General features: G+C 51.0%; 1 protein-coding gene across 4 annotated transcripts in view; it reads right to left on the reverse strand.

Moving 5' to 3' along the window:
• Nucleotides 1-5,377: 5,377 nt before the first annotated feature.
• The window catches only part of SGMS2 (sphingomyelin synthase 2), a 124,758-nt gene continuing 116,331 nt past the window's right edge, over nucleotides 5,378-13,804 (reverse strand). For all 4 annotated transcript variants that reach the window (XM_054694577.1, XM_054694576.1, XM_037509580.2 and 1 more), the window contains 3 exons: nucleotides 10,357-10,510; nucleotides 8,850-9,016; nucleotides 5,378-7,562 (listed from right to left, as the gene is read on the reverse strand). In XM_054694577.1, coding sequence (XP_054550552.1) covers nucleotides 7,359-7,562; nucleotides 8,850-9,016; nucleotides 10,357-10,510 — 525 coding nt within the window. In that variant the 3' untranslated portion in view covers nucleotides 5,378-7,358. The remainder of the gene's footprint in view (nucleotides 7,563-8,849; nucleotides 9,017-10,356; nucleotides 10,511-13,804) is intronic.

Genomic DNA, 13,804 nt, shown 5'->3' on the forward strand with positions numbered 1-13,804 from the left:
AGCAGCGCGCCCGGGCCGCGGATTGGCTGCGTCCCGGCGCGCCTCCCATCGCGACGCCGCCCCGAGGCGGGCGCGCCCGCGGCGAGGGGGCCCCCAAAGCCCGGGGCTCCCGCGCGCTGCCCCCCGCACACCCCCCGCGCGGCCGCCCTGGAAACCCGGAGGCGCGCGGCGCAGGCCAGCGCCCGACCGCGTGACGCGGGGCCCCAGCACCCGGACCCCAGCAAGGCAGGAGGCGCCCACCCCAGGCCCGGACCCCTGGATGCCAGGCCCGGCCTCCCCCAGACGCGGCGGGAACGCGGTGAGCAGGACGTGGGCTGCAGGTGACCGTCTGTCTGCACTGGGGGGGCCGGGGGGGGGCGGGGCAGGGAACGCTGACCTTGGGCCGGACGCCGGTGCTTAGGACTCTCCAGAGACCGGAGACACCCCCAGCCCCCCAGCCCACCCCATTCCTGTGCGAGGCGAGTGACCTGGGTGAGGCCGCAGAGCTGATCCAGGACTGGGGGAGAGCACCGAAGTAACTGACCTATGAAAGTTGGGGGGGGGGGGGCAGGGTAGTTACTGCCGACAGCCCGAATGCGCCAGGCCCGCGTTGAGATTCCAAGTGTGAATTTAAACTCACTTTGAAGACGAAGTCCTTTTTGAGTTTCCTTCGTAAAGGCTCCTGGGCACATTTTTCCCTGCGTCTTGCACCAGCTAAATCCTGGGGTTACGCCTCCTTGTTGGGTCCACACAGCTTAGGGTTGCTCCTAAGCCAGCTTGATCTACGGAAAGGTCAGTTTTGTATGAATGGACGTAGGTGACTGTAGGGAATGCATCTGTTTCCCCGTGCCTGATCCTTTTTATTCTCCACACACTGCAAGTTTGAAGGCCGCCCTGCTCTCCGGAGGCCGAAGTATACTGGGGAGTCTTCATTCTGTGAGTCCCTCTGCTCTTTTCTGTGAACAAGTGATGAATAGGATTAAACTTCAAGTCTCCTATTGTAACCTTTTTCTGGCCATGCTTTTCCTTCATGCACTTAGCAGCAAAACACACCTAACTTCCATATTAACCCCGTTAGCTGAGAAGTCACTTTTCTCCTTTTTGGAGAATTTTAAAACTTTAAGTCATTTGCTTACAAAGATGATCTTCAACATGTCATCTGATTCTGTTCAAAGTTTTGCTTAGTAGCTAAACAAAGATAGTAGCTGCTGACATTTTCCCTTGCGACTTATACTCACGGATGATTTTACCAAACCCAGCAGGTCCACTTGTATTGTGTAATATGCAGCTGCTTTCATTCCATTTTCCTAAAGAGTCCCTGTGTCGCCAGGTTAACAGCTCTGTGGTGCAGCTGTGATGGGCTCAGCTGTGTTCACCCCAAATCCCTGTGTGGAAGCCCAAAAGCCTGGTGCCTCGGGATGTGCCTGTGCTGGAGAAGGGCCTTTAGAGAGGTACCGGAGGTAACATGAGGCCGTAGACACGGACTCGAATTGGACTGTGTCCTTCTGAGAAGAGGCAGCTAGGACACACGCAGCCCAAGAGAAGACCAACTGAAGACACGGGCCGAGGATACCTGCAAGCCGAGGACAGAGGCGCTGCAGACCCACCCCAGCCCACACTTGATCTTGGACCTCTAGACTCCGGAACCGTGAGGAAACACTTTTCTGTTGTTTCAGGCACCCGAGAGAGTAGTTTTTTAGGCAGCCCTCACACACTAATACAGGAAGCCATACAGTCCACATGGTGGATGATGGACTCCTGTAGCACGAAGCCCCGTATGCATCCAGTGCTTTAGGGGTAAAATTTCCCAAATTATAGTCAGGGCTTTCTTGCCAGAAAAAGGCATACTTTCTGCTCTGTCCTATCTAGTTTAAATAACCAGTTACAGTAAAGGAGGGGAATGCCAAGAGATGATTCTGTTAGCATTGGGGAGAGGAGATAGGAAGGCAAGGAAACCATTTAGGTGGGGGGAAAAAAAAAACCTCATTTTTTTAATTGAATTCCTATAGATAATTGTAAACCGCTAACTTTCCCACCGAAATCCTTGCTGTACATGGATTTGGGCCAGAATTGTTGGTAACAATATATCCAAAACACCTAAGTACTTCTTACTGGCTACCACACTAGTGTTGAGTTACTCTATTTATAAAATGACAATGGTCCAGCTGGTTTGTAATTCCTGGGAGGGCAACGCCATGAGTTGCAGCCACTCACAGCCGGTGAGCATGAACAGAGAGGGCTCTGGCTGAAATAGCTTGCAAAATGCTGACGAAAAGCGGAGTTGACACACTGCTTGTTCCACTGGTGGCTCCGCTCCAGCCACTGAAAAAATTACCGCTTCATTTCCTTTGAGTCCTTATGACTTACTTCATATTTACCAATTTGAGTGTTTCCTATATGCGGTGTTTCTGTGTTTCTTTATATGCTGAGTGTCCCTGTGACCACCCTGAAACCGGGATAATAAATGTGCCTAAGGACGAGGTGAAATGAGACACTGTCCAGCATTTAGTTGACGTGAATGAATCGTCACTGTGGGGGCACTTCATTTCCAAAGTAACCTGGGCCACAACCAGCTGTTTAATCTTTGGACCGTACTAGCATCCCACTTCCTCCTCCACTGCCTGACTTTGACTAGGTTTGTCTTTGCAGGCCACCCTTGTCTTTGATCCAGGCATCCGTAGCAGCTCCCTGCCACCGAAACCCAATCTGCTGCCCAATGCCCACCAAGTCTAGTTGGGGACCTCTCCCTGGACCCCCTCTGGGAGAGAGACTCAGAGTCTGGGACTGATATCTTTCTTCTCCACAGATGACCGACAGGGCTGTGAATGGTTTTTCACCTCCAATCACTGATGGTCACTGAGGTTATCAGCTTAATTTAAAAGTAGTGCTTGGGAGGCTCCCTGGTGGCACAGCGGGTTAGGTGCAGTGCTATGAAGCTGTCTGCAGCCTCTGCAGCATGAGTTTGAGCCCCGCGGCCGGCCAGGGAGCTACCCCCATGGTGCAGCAGACCTCTCCTGACTCGCCCACCGCTCCCCTCAGCAGTGTACTTCAGTCTATCTGCCTGTTCTCTTCCCTGCTCTGTATCTGGTGAATCCTTTCACCTCCCACACCTCTGGCCTGTACCCCAGCTCTTCTATACATAAATAAATAAATCTTTTTTTTAAAAAAAGTAGTGCTTGAAGAAAATAGCCCTCTGGAAATTTAGTAAGTACTTCCAACTAAATACATTTGGAAAAGCACAGTTTTAAAAATCTTTAAAGAAAACAAGACATATTTAAATGGAAAGGGACGGTAATAATACAAATTTTGAAAAGACTATTGATGTTGCTGGCATTTATTGGGTAAATACAAAGTACAGGCTCTTGCAAAGCCAGAGAGATTAGAAACCCAGTACACATATTCTCTTGGGAATAGAAACATAAATTAGTTTTAACTAACAATTAGGCACTTAAAATGTCAATGCGAAACAGCATTTTGAAGTACAAATTATAGTTACACCGCTCTGTCCCTCCTGAAATGTTTTTACAACACCAAAGCTCAAGCATGGAAAACAGAGTTCTGAATGAAGACCATTCCCTCTTTTTAAGAAGAGAAATGGATTTAAATCCCATGTCAAAGACCAACAATTAAAGTATGGAGGGCAGGAGAAGAGTTTGACATTTACATGTCAGATTAAACAGAGGCATATAAACAAAACTATTACAATAGCATCCAGTATATGTCATAATGAAAAATATATGTCAAGAAAATAATGAGTTCTAGACTTAAATTTTTACTTTACAACAAGGCACTTAACACATTGAAAACACTACAGTAAATTTCTGAAAGAATGCCACTGCCTCCCTCTCGAACCTTGTAGTATTTCTTTTAGGAATATACTGTAACATACTGTACATTTTGCAGCATTAATCATTGCATAGGAGGTAACTTAAATAATGACTTCCAACTTGGCAATGAAATTAGCTTATTCTTACAGTTTCTTTTTCTTTTAAATGATAGTTTTAAATAATTCCTCAATAAAAAAAAAAAACTTTCTCAGCCATGATTCATTTAGAACACAGCAAAGTTGGATTAATGAGTAATAAAATAAATCAGAATGTACAAGGTGTGTGTGTATCTGTATAAAAATTTATCTTTGGGTACCTTTGACATGATTTTCAGTATTCAGGTAGTGAAATCAAGAGCACTTCTTAATACAAGAAATATCTGTAGCAAGTCAGTCAAAGAAGTTAAATTATTGCAACAAATGGCATAAAAATATCAGGAATCTTTACAAATAGAAAAGCCTTCAACACATGGCATATTACCTGTAATATGCTTGATTTAAACATGTAAACCTATTAAGAAATTCCTCCTCACATTTCCTTACCCTACAGAAGTGAGTATATTAAAACAAGTTTAAATTTTTAATCAATTTTACAGTGCAAAACAACAAGAACTTAATAAATGTTCAAAATATTCAGGAACAAAATGTGAACATTAAAAAAGAAACACTTGAGTTGCAGCAGATTTTCATGTAAAAAAAAAGTAAGTCAATGTGGTGTTTCAAAGTAAACAAAGTGTACATAGTTATAAAGGGCGCTATTAATGACCATGACAGAGGTAAAAATGGTCTGCAAATTTTCTTCAATTGAATGGATAAAAGATTTGAATTGCCACTCCCTGTGATCTAAGCCCATTTACCTTTCGGAAGGGTTTCAAATATCTGTAAAATCACTTCTCCCATGTGATGCTTTCAGATGACTGGCAAAAAATACCAAACAAAAGCCTTTTACCGTCTTGAAGACACACTTTTAAAAATGGGCGTTTGCGTGGCAAGGTGTATACCACGCGTCCACCAGGGGGCACTGGTGTATAGCAAAGAAGCTGCCTCCGGTCTGGCCCTAAACCAGCTCCGGCTCACTGTCAGCAGTCTGTCTTCCACAGCAAAAGCTGCTTCCCGAGATGCCAGTAAATTAAATAACAGATTCAAAATGACTTCAGGTGGAACTGGGGAAGAATGCTTTCTTTTCAGAGCTAGAGGGAGAGCTCAAAAACCATACTCCCGGAGGAATTCATTTCCATTTGAAAGAATTTCAAAAACGTGGCCTCCTCTGTAGGAATTATGTGTTAGGGATATTGCACGAAAGGCGTCGACTGCAGGGAAAGCGTCACACAGGAGTGCTGGTTTTACAAAAACAAGGATAATGGAGACCTTGTATCTTAACTAGTGAGAACAAGAAGCTCCCAAATTTGATGTTCTCGAGGCAAGGTTGCAATGGTGGGTGTTTTATCGCGAAGAGGCATGCCGGGTAGACCTCAGCTTTGCTGTCTTCGGTAAACGAGTCCCACACTTTCTCTCATGCTCCCATCTCAAAAGTCTGAGGGAGACCCCCGACCCCCATCCCACCCTCCCATTTTCAACCCACGTGCTTTCTTGGCATTGGAGAGACCTGGGAATAAACATGGCAAGAACACAGGGTCACAGACTTTTAAAAGTTCTTTAAAAGGTAATGGTGGGATTTTTTAAAGAAAAAACCAACTGATGATCGACTGCAGAGCCGGATTTACTGCCGAAGGCTCCCCCACAGCAGCACATGTGCCGGCTGAGGCTCGCACACCAAGAGCGGGTTACCCAGACGCAGCTGAGTGAGGCCGCCCCGTGCTCCGGGTGGTCTCTGGGAAGGAGAGGCTCGAGGAATGACCCCAGCTGGGGGCAGACGCTTCACTCGCCCTCAGATGGCACGATTCCACCTGAGTGCTCCCAGCACAGCACCCCGCCCTGGCACCGGGTCAGCATCTAATACAGGGAAAGCAGTGAAGAGGACGCAGGTAAGCGGCGGCCAAGGATGTTCAGGTTTCCCATCTTGTGGAAATAACCAGAGTGGGGTTTTCTTCCCGCCATTTGCAAAGTCCCTTTCCCTCCGTGATTCTGTTGCACGAGGAGCAGCCACACTGAAAACGTGCAGAATTTTAGCACCAGAGGGGGGATGGCTCTTCCGAGCGGGTCTGCAATGTGCTTACAATCGAAAGGTCAGTTTCGTGTGTGGAGTCAAGCTGTGTATGCTGAGAAGTGGCCCGAGACGGTTTCCATCCTAAGCGCAGGAAATTTCCGCCTCCAGTGGAAATGGAACGGCCTCGTCCTACCCTGTGGCCTCGCCGCACCCTGACGCAGCAGTGAGGATTTTGGAGTCTTTGGTGTTTTTCTAAGGGGACTAGAAATCCTAAGAAATTCAGCCAAGAATTGTCTGAAAGACCCAGCGGCCTTCAGCAACGCGCTACATGGGACAGCATCAAATCGGAACTTATGTTTGATACTCCGTCTTTTTTGCATCACCTGCAAGGACATTAGAAACGATCATCCCCTTGACCAAGTCGCTGGGGCCCTGGCCCTCCGAGGCAAGTGCAGGAGCAACTGAGCACATGCCGCACCTCAGGGGCCAAGCGGAGGCCTCAGCCGTGGCTCGCGTCCACAGGAGCGGTGGGTCAGAGAGGCAAGGACACAGGAATGTCAGGTCTGCCTTGAATTCCCGCCAAGCACGCTGTCACTCAGAAGAAGCCCTTCCCGATGCGCGGCCCTGGATTCTGAGTTCAATGAGCAGCTCTGACCCCACCTCACGGCCCAACCGCCAGGCTGTGAGTGCAGGTCCGCACGGCCATGCGTGGTGCCGACTGCCCTGCGGGCTCAGATGCCAATTTACCAAGCGAGGGGGACCCTCAGCAGAGACGGCTTGGGTCCCAAGCGCCTGTCCTGGAGACCTTAGATTCAACCTTCCACACACATGGGCGTCCTGGGGTGTGTCAGGCACTTCCTCGTGTACTTAGATCATCTTTCTTTGTTATAATAAAAATAAAAGTGATACATCGTGCTGGGGGTGGGGGGAGCAGTCATGCTTGTTCCCAGGCCTGCAGCAGACCTTTCACCCTGGGGGCTACAGAACGCCCCTGGCTGTAAGTAAACCTAGTGCTGGAACCCACTCTCAGCGTATCGGTAGTCTATTTACACGGCAGCTAGATAGATCCAGATATTTTATTTAAAACATTAACAAATCTTCTGATCTCGGAAGGAAAAATAATCCAGAAAACTGTCTGCAGTCGAGCACTTGCTGGAGAAAGACTAAGGAGAGGGGTGTGTTCTTTGGCACGCCTTAATCCAGCTCGGCAGAGAGGTCCGGGTCGAGGGCCGGTGACGGAGGATGAAGAGCCGCGGGAGCAGAGGTGTTTGTCGGGATGGATCCAGAACCCGCCACGGGGCAGCGCTGCGTCCATCTTTCCCACACTCACAGACCCTTGGGTCCGTGTCTTCTTTCCCAGTCAGTTCTCCTAAAACAAAAGACAAAACTATACCTTTGGTTGCAGCGACGCCCCTTCTTGCTGGGAGGCTTGCCTCTGCGGTGCTCTCAGGTGCATTTCTCGTTGTCCTCCCCGATCTTCTGGACCCGGGAATACTTTTTGCACGATGACTTGAAGCAGCCGGGCGGCCAGGAGAGCGGCCAGGAGAAGCAGCATGGAATGGAGCCTTGCACGTTTTTCTCAAAAAAATAAAAGATGGGGAACCACCAGGCTCGAGACAAGAAGTTGGTCTGTGAGGAGACCTTCAGGTTCTGTGGAAGGCAGGAAAGAAGGGGTGTGAGATGAACTTGCCCTGACTCGCAGCCTATCTTTGTCTCATAATGGCCACTTGCTGTGACAGGTGCGGTCCCCTCCTGTGCCCTGACACGCTGGCCCGCCCCTGCCCCAGGTGGGGGACACATGCAGAGCATGCCCTGCAGCTCCAGTAGGATGGAGACGGATGGCTGCCAGGTGTGAGCATTGTCCAGAGAGTGATTTGCAGGGTGTGTGCGAGCAGGTCTGCAGGCTCAGGGCAATGGATGGTGGAGGGAATCTGAACATTTTATGTGTGAGAACTAGGCAACACTCATGGCTGCAGCTGGAGGGGATGATGCTAAGTGAGATCAGAAGGAGAAAGACAGAAAGCGGATGGTGTCATGATGTGGAATATGGAGAAACCAAACCAAGGGCCAGACAAAACTAAGCTACGAACCTACAGGTCTGACTACTAGAGGCTATTGGGGGCGGCGGGGGGTGGGGGGGTAAGGAGAGGAAGGGGGAAGGGCACCAGTGGCCTAGGATGCAGGGTGATGGGGGCTCTGATGGTGGGTGTGGTGTGGTGACAGACATCTGAAGGGCTGTGAACCTGTCCCCCGAAATCATATACAGCATTGTAAACCAATATTATCTCAACAAAAAAATTATACAAGATAGAAATGTGGCGAGATTGTCCCCATGGAACCTTGCCACACAGGCACTCTGTTCCATCAAAGCCATACACCAGGACTAGGAACAGAGAAGGGGTGGAATAGTCCCATGTTGGAGCAATAGAAGGAGTTAAGGAAGGCTTCCTGGAAGAGGCGGCATTCAAGCCAACTCTTTCAGAATCAGTGGGAGAAGGGAAGAAGCCACCCAGGAAGAGGAGCCAGCACCAACAAACAAGGAGGGATACAAATGGCGTGCACTCTCAGAGGACATGCCAAATCCAGGGAAGGTCGCGCATTACTTATTTTCTCTGACTTAAATAGTCACCCTCTTACCATCAAAATTAAGTGCTCTGATGGCAGGAGGGTCTGGAGAAGGGCAATGCTTCTACAGAGAAGGCTCCTGAATTTGAATTTTGCATATGACGTCAACTCACTTAAGTGACCAGTAAAGCCTTGCGTAGTGTTACACTGCACTGTTACTCGAAGCCGTCCTTCCTACTTGTGCCGTTCTTTATGTTGAGAAGCAGTAACAGCTACACACGTAAGCGAAGCGTCAAGGCTGCATGGGGGTAGCTGTTCCCAGAACGCGACCCCAGGCCACCGTGTGGCCATCCAAGACCCCCCGCCGCTCACCTTTTCGTTGGCCATGGAGTGGTACCACCAGAACAGGCGCGTGGTGATGTAGTAGGCAACGATCACGTCCACCGTGTAGTGCTCGTGCGCCACCAGGATGCAGATGATGCCCGCCGAGCTCAGCAGCCAGCAGATCAGATGGTACCACCAGAAGTGACGGGGCGAGTCTACAAGACAGGGGCGTCATTGTGTTTGGGAGTGTCCCCCAGACCAACCCACTGACTGCCACGGGTCCCAGTGACCCTGATTGGAATCAGCCAAGGCCAGCCAGTCACGGGGAGGAGAAAGCGGATGAGCCAACTGGAAGGTTCACAGTGAGGGGCGGGTGGGCACAGCCAGTCTCCGGGGCTGCAGTCCTGGCCATACCAGTTAGTAAGGAGGCGCCCCAAGCCCATCCACATGAGGGTGCTGGGCACTGGCTCAGACCTCTCACAAGGGGACGCCACTGCCAAGGGAAACAGTGGGGACGAGGGAAAGGAAGCCGGCTACGGATATGCAGGCAGTGAGAGCACGGGAGCAAGCCCGCTCTCCTGAGCCTCACGATGAGCGCGCCTGGGAACCGGGGCCTGTGGCGAGCGATGCTCTGACTCCCCACAGTCTCTCCTGGAATGGCCTTGCCCTTTCACCTCGGGGTTTAACCCCCGAGTGACACCTGGAGACGCTGATGACGTGGCTCAGCTGTAAGTCAAACAGCACCTCACACCGCAGCCTCCCTGCAGCGCCGGGAGGGAGGTGGACCTCACCTCGGATTGTGAACGTGCAGCCCTTATCTCCCCTTTGGGTCCTCCTGCCACTGGTTCTGGTGGGTGTTTCATACAATCCAAGAACTTGGAAGCTGGGGGAGGCCCTACTCGTGTAGCCTGGGGGCATATTTGGTGCCCACACTGTTCTGTTAGGCTCACCATGTTAAAAACTGAACATTGAGAAATCTCAGAGGCTCCCCAAGTACCCATGCTCCAGCACCAGAGACTTCACCCCTCCCTGAAGTCTCACCAGTGCTGCTTCCCTTGCTTATAAGGGAAGGCAAATCTGACATTTACCTTAAAAGTTGAAAATGTTTGGATGAACCAGAAGTTTGCTCTGTTTTATCCATGGCTGGCAGCCCTAGCTTTGCTTTCCATAAAAATACAACCCCTGTCAAGCTACCCATAGATAATACCGCCCACTCAGGGAGAGCCCTAGCTGACGCCAAGAGAAAATGAACAGACACAATTTTGAATTAGAAATGGTAAAAACAGTAAACCTCTCTGCCCTGCCATTCTGCACCATTCTGAACTTTGTATGGTGAAAAACAAAACAAAACAAAAGTGGCGGGGGAGGATTCCCCAACCAGCAGGACATTCGCTACCAAGAGCCAGGCTGCCTGCTCCAGGCTGACTTTCAGAAGGCACGCAGGCCCCCAGGAATGTGTCTCCTTCCTTCACAGCCCTCAGTTCCAACAGACACATCTCCCATAGGCCAAGGAAGCCCTGCAGCGAGGAATACAGCGGGGGGCATGGTTACTTACATTCTTTGATGAACAGGTAAGTCAGGGTGAGCACGACCGTGTGACCACTGAAGAGGAAGTCCCCGCACAAGATGTGCGAGCCCGTGATGGACAGCCCGCCGCCCGAGATGAGCCGCAGGATCCGCTGCACCTTGGCCTGCGAGTCCCCGTTGAGCTGGGAGACACAAGACAGGCAGGACGGTCACAAGTGGCTGGGACCAGGTGCCAGCTCAGTCTGTGCAACCCGAAAGGCCGCCAGGTTGTGAATGTTTTTCTTTACTAACTCCAAGTATGAGGAAGAATCCAAGGGGAGAAGGCCTCCAGCTGGGTTTTATTCATGGGATCCACGCAACAGGATGTCTCCCCTCTGGGGGGCGACATCAGGTTTGGGGTGGCTGGCACTTGTCCGGCTGTGTAACCGCATCATTGACACACTAAGTGTCCTCGGGCCTCGCGGTGAGTGGGCAGCTGAAAAGCGCGAGGACCGAGTCCCACTCGCCCCTGGATGCCCGAGGCGCTAACTCCTCAGTCTCTACGGGCCACTCCACCGTGGAGGACGCATCCTGTGGCGCGGCTACACTTTGCGGCAACCCGGGGCTCACCCAGCAGCCCTTCGCCAGCTTGGCCCCGCCCCCTGGCCCCTGCCCCACAGTCAGCACACACAACTAACTGCCACGGCAGAGAGGGCGTGAGAGGGCGCGGGCCTGCCTAGCCGAGTGTCCCCGGTGAAAGGCTCACATTCTGCTCCATTTCAGAATCCCGGTCATTTTTCTTTTATCTCCCTACCCATTCCGAATCCACCTGGCTCGGATTTTCTAAGGGCAGGAACACAAAGACATCGTCCTTCCTCCGGGCAGCTGGGGTGAGGGGGACGCAGTGTTGACAAGACCAGGACTAACGTGCTACATCTTCTCCGCCCCCGTCCTCGCCCTGGGGCGTGGAGATGTGGGTGCATTTGAGGCCTCCGGTCTTTGCAGAGCCTGGAAAGGACCTTCTCTCCTTGCCGTCTGTCCTCAGGTCCTCCTTCCTCGACCCTGTCACCCTCAGATGTCTTGTGCTCAGCAGAATTGTCAAACTCTCCAGAAAGGAAGACATCGAGGTCCAAAGAAAACGGGGGTGCCAGGGTGGACAGGGGTGAGGGGGACATCCTGGAACACTTTTCCTAGTTTGGTTCCGGTTCCTCGCCGGGCACCACTTTACACTCTCTTTACACATTCTTTACACTCTCTTTACACACTCTTTACGGCTCATTTTCCTGGCATCGCTCTGCCCTGTGCCCAGGTGGGGCACTGGAGGTGCAGACAAGGAAGAGAAACACCCACCCAAGGGCGAGCAGACTGGGTTCACGCTTTTCCTGTTCCTCCAGCAGTAACCACCATGCCATTTCCCACAAACACAAATGGTTCCAGAGAGCCCCACCTGGCTGCTGCCAAACCAGAAACCTGGCTGTCCACACCGGCCCTTCCATTCCCCAGAGATGCCGCTGGACACCGGGGCTGGCTGGGAGGGAGGGGCCGCCCAGCACAGTGTGGGTCTGGAAAGCTAAGTCACTTTCTACCGGCTCTAGAGTGCACCAAAGCCCACTTTCCAGAACACACATGTTGTGACTGCCTATCACAGCCTGGGTGGGCGGATGAAAGTGAGACCGGAAGGAAGTAAACCACAGGGTGGAGGAGGGAGAGGTGGAGGGTTCCACCCAGGGGCCCAGACCTGTGATGGCACCGGTGGGCAGCAGCTCCACGTGGTGCCTGGCGCTGGGCGTCCATGGTGCATCTTCCCCCGTCCCTGAGCGAGGGGTCGCTTACTCTCAGGGTCTGGAAGGGCTTCTTTCTATTGAGTCGGCAGCAGGGAGGCAGGCAGACCATCCACAGGCCTGCAGCCACAACAACCTGAGGGGCCTCCAAAGGCGGGGCTGCACCACCTCTAGGAGGTGATCCTGACTGTTCTGTCACCCCAGCTCGTCACATGGTGCTTCTGTGGTTGTCAGAGAGGCAACGGCGTGTGCCTAAGTAAGCGGCTGGACGCCTGGAGCTGGGGGCTGATGAGCAAGGATGCTACGAGAGCGTCTGCCTGAGTGTTTTCAGCCTGGAGACCCAGCTGTCCAGCTGTACGTGTACTGACTGGCCGCAGGGCAGGGCGACTCTTCGCAGAGGCTAATCTTTAATTTGCTTTCTGTAATCACCGTAATCAGCCCCAACCAACCCCTCGGTACCGGGATAGGCCTGCCTTCTTTCCCAAGGCCATCGCCTCACTTCGCACGTTGCAATAACCCCTCTGCGCTGTTTACTATGCTTCTGAACTTCCCCGCTGCCTTAAATTAGTTTTACTAAAAATCAGCCCATGTTTAAGTTCACTATGTCCACTGTTTTAATTACAGATACTTTCTGCTTTGATGGTGTTGGAAAATTATAGCTTCTCCAAACCACACCTATATTTGGTGAGGGAGACTGCTGCTGGCTCCTCCAGACAACTCTGTTTTCCCCTCCACTTTGGCCATCTGCTTAGTGTTCCATAAAATAACATGTTTGACTTCGTTCCCTTGTCCAGAAAGCACATGATTTGTAAGATTCCTCTCTTATGAACCAGGGCACCTAGGCTCGCGGATGATTAACAGCTGTCTGGGGAGCTGACTTTACCTGGAGAAGCTGCTTCAGCTCATTCTAGCCTCTACTCCCACGCTCGATGTCAGCAACAGCCCGTTCCATCTACCCGACTGCTAAAAACTTTGAGGTCCTCCTCCACTTCTTTCTTTTAAACCTATATCTAAGTTATTAGCACCTCCTGTGGACCCACCCCTCAAGATGTACCCCAAATCAAATGTGTGTTCGTCAAGCCACTTCTACCACCAAGGTTCAAGCCCTAACAATGGGCCACCAGGGCGCACAGGTCTGTGGCTGCCCCACCTCTACCCTGCCCACACGGTGCAGCCACACTGGTCTCCCTACTCTTCTTGAACACCCAGAACGAAAGCGATTTCTGTGGTGTGGAGCTCTGGGCCATCCATGCGGTTCTCTCCCTTATCTGGGTTCCGGTCCAAATGCTTTCTTATTAAAGAAGCCTTTCCTTTAAAATGGCCAAGTTAAGGGAACAATCTAAGTGTTCAATGATAAAGGAGTAAATGAAGGTATAGCCTTTATACACAATGGGATATTTCTTGGCTATCAAAAAGATACACTTTTGCTGTTTGTGACAATATAGATGGAACTAGAGGGGTTTATGCTAAGCAAAATAAATCTGAAGGAGAAAAGACAAATATTAAATGATTTTACTCATGTGTACGATATAAAAAAACAAAAAACAAAAAAAACCAAAAAAAAAAAAAAGGAAAAGAGAAAACTTAACTGAAAGAAAGCCTAGCTCTCTGACTGCAGAATTAAAGCCACCAGCGCAAAGAGGAGAGGTAGCCCCATAGACGGTGGTGGAGGCTCATGGGTACCTGGTGGTGAGTGTGGTGAGGCAACATACATCT

Source organism: Talpa occidentalis, unplaced genomic scaffold (assembly GCF_014898055.3).
Source record: "Talpa occidentalis isolate TD23 unplaced genomic scaffold, MPIMG_talOcc4v2.1 talOcc4.13, whole genome shotgun sequence".
Classification (NCBI taxonomy): Eukaryota; Metazoa; Chordata; class Mammalia; order Eulipotyphla; family Talpidae; genus Talpa; species Talpa occidentalis.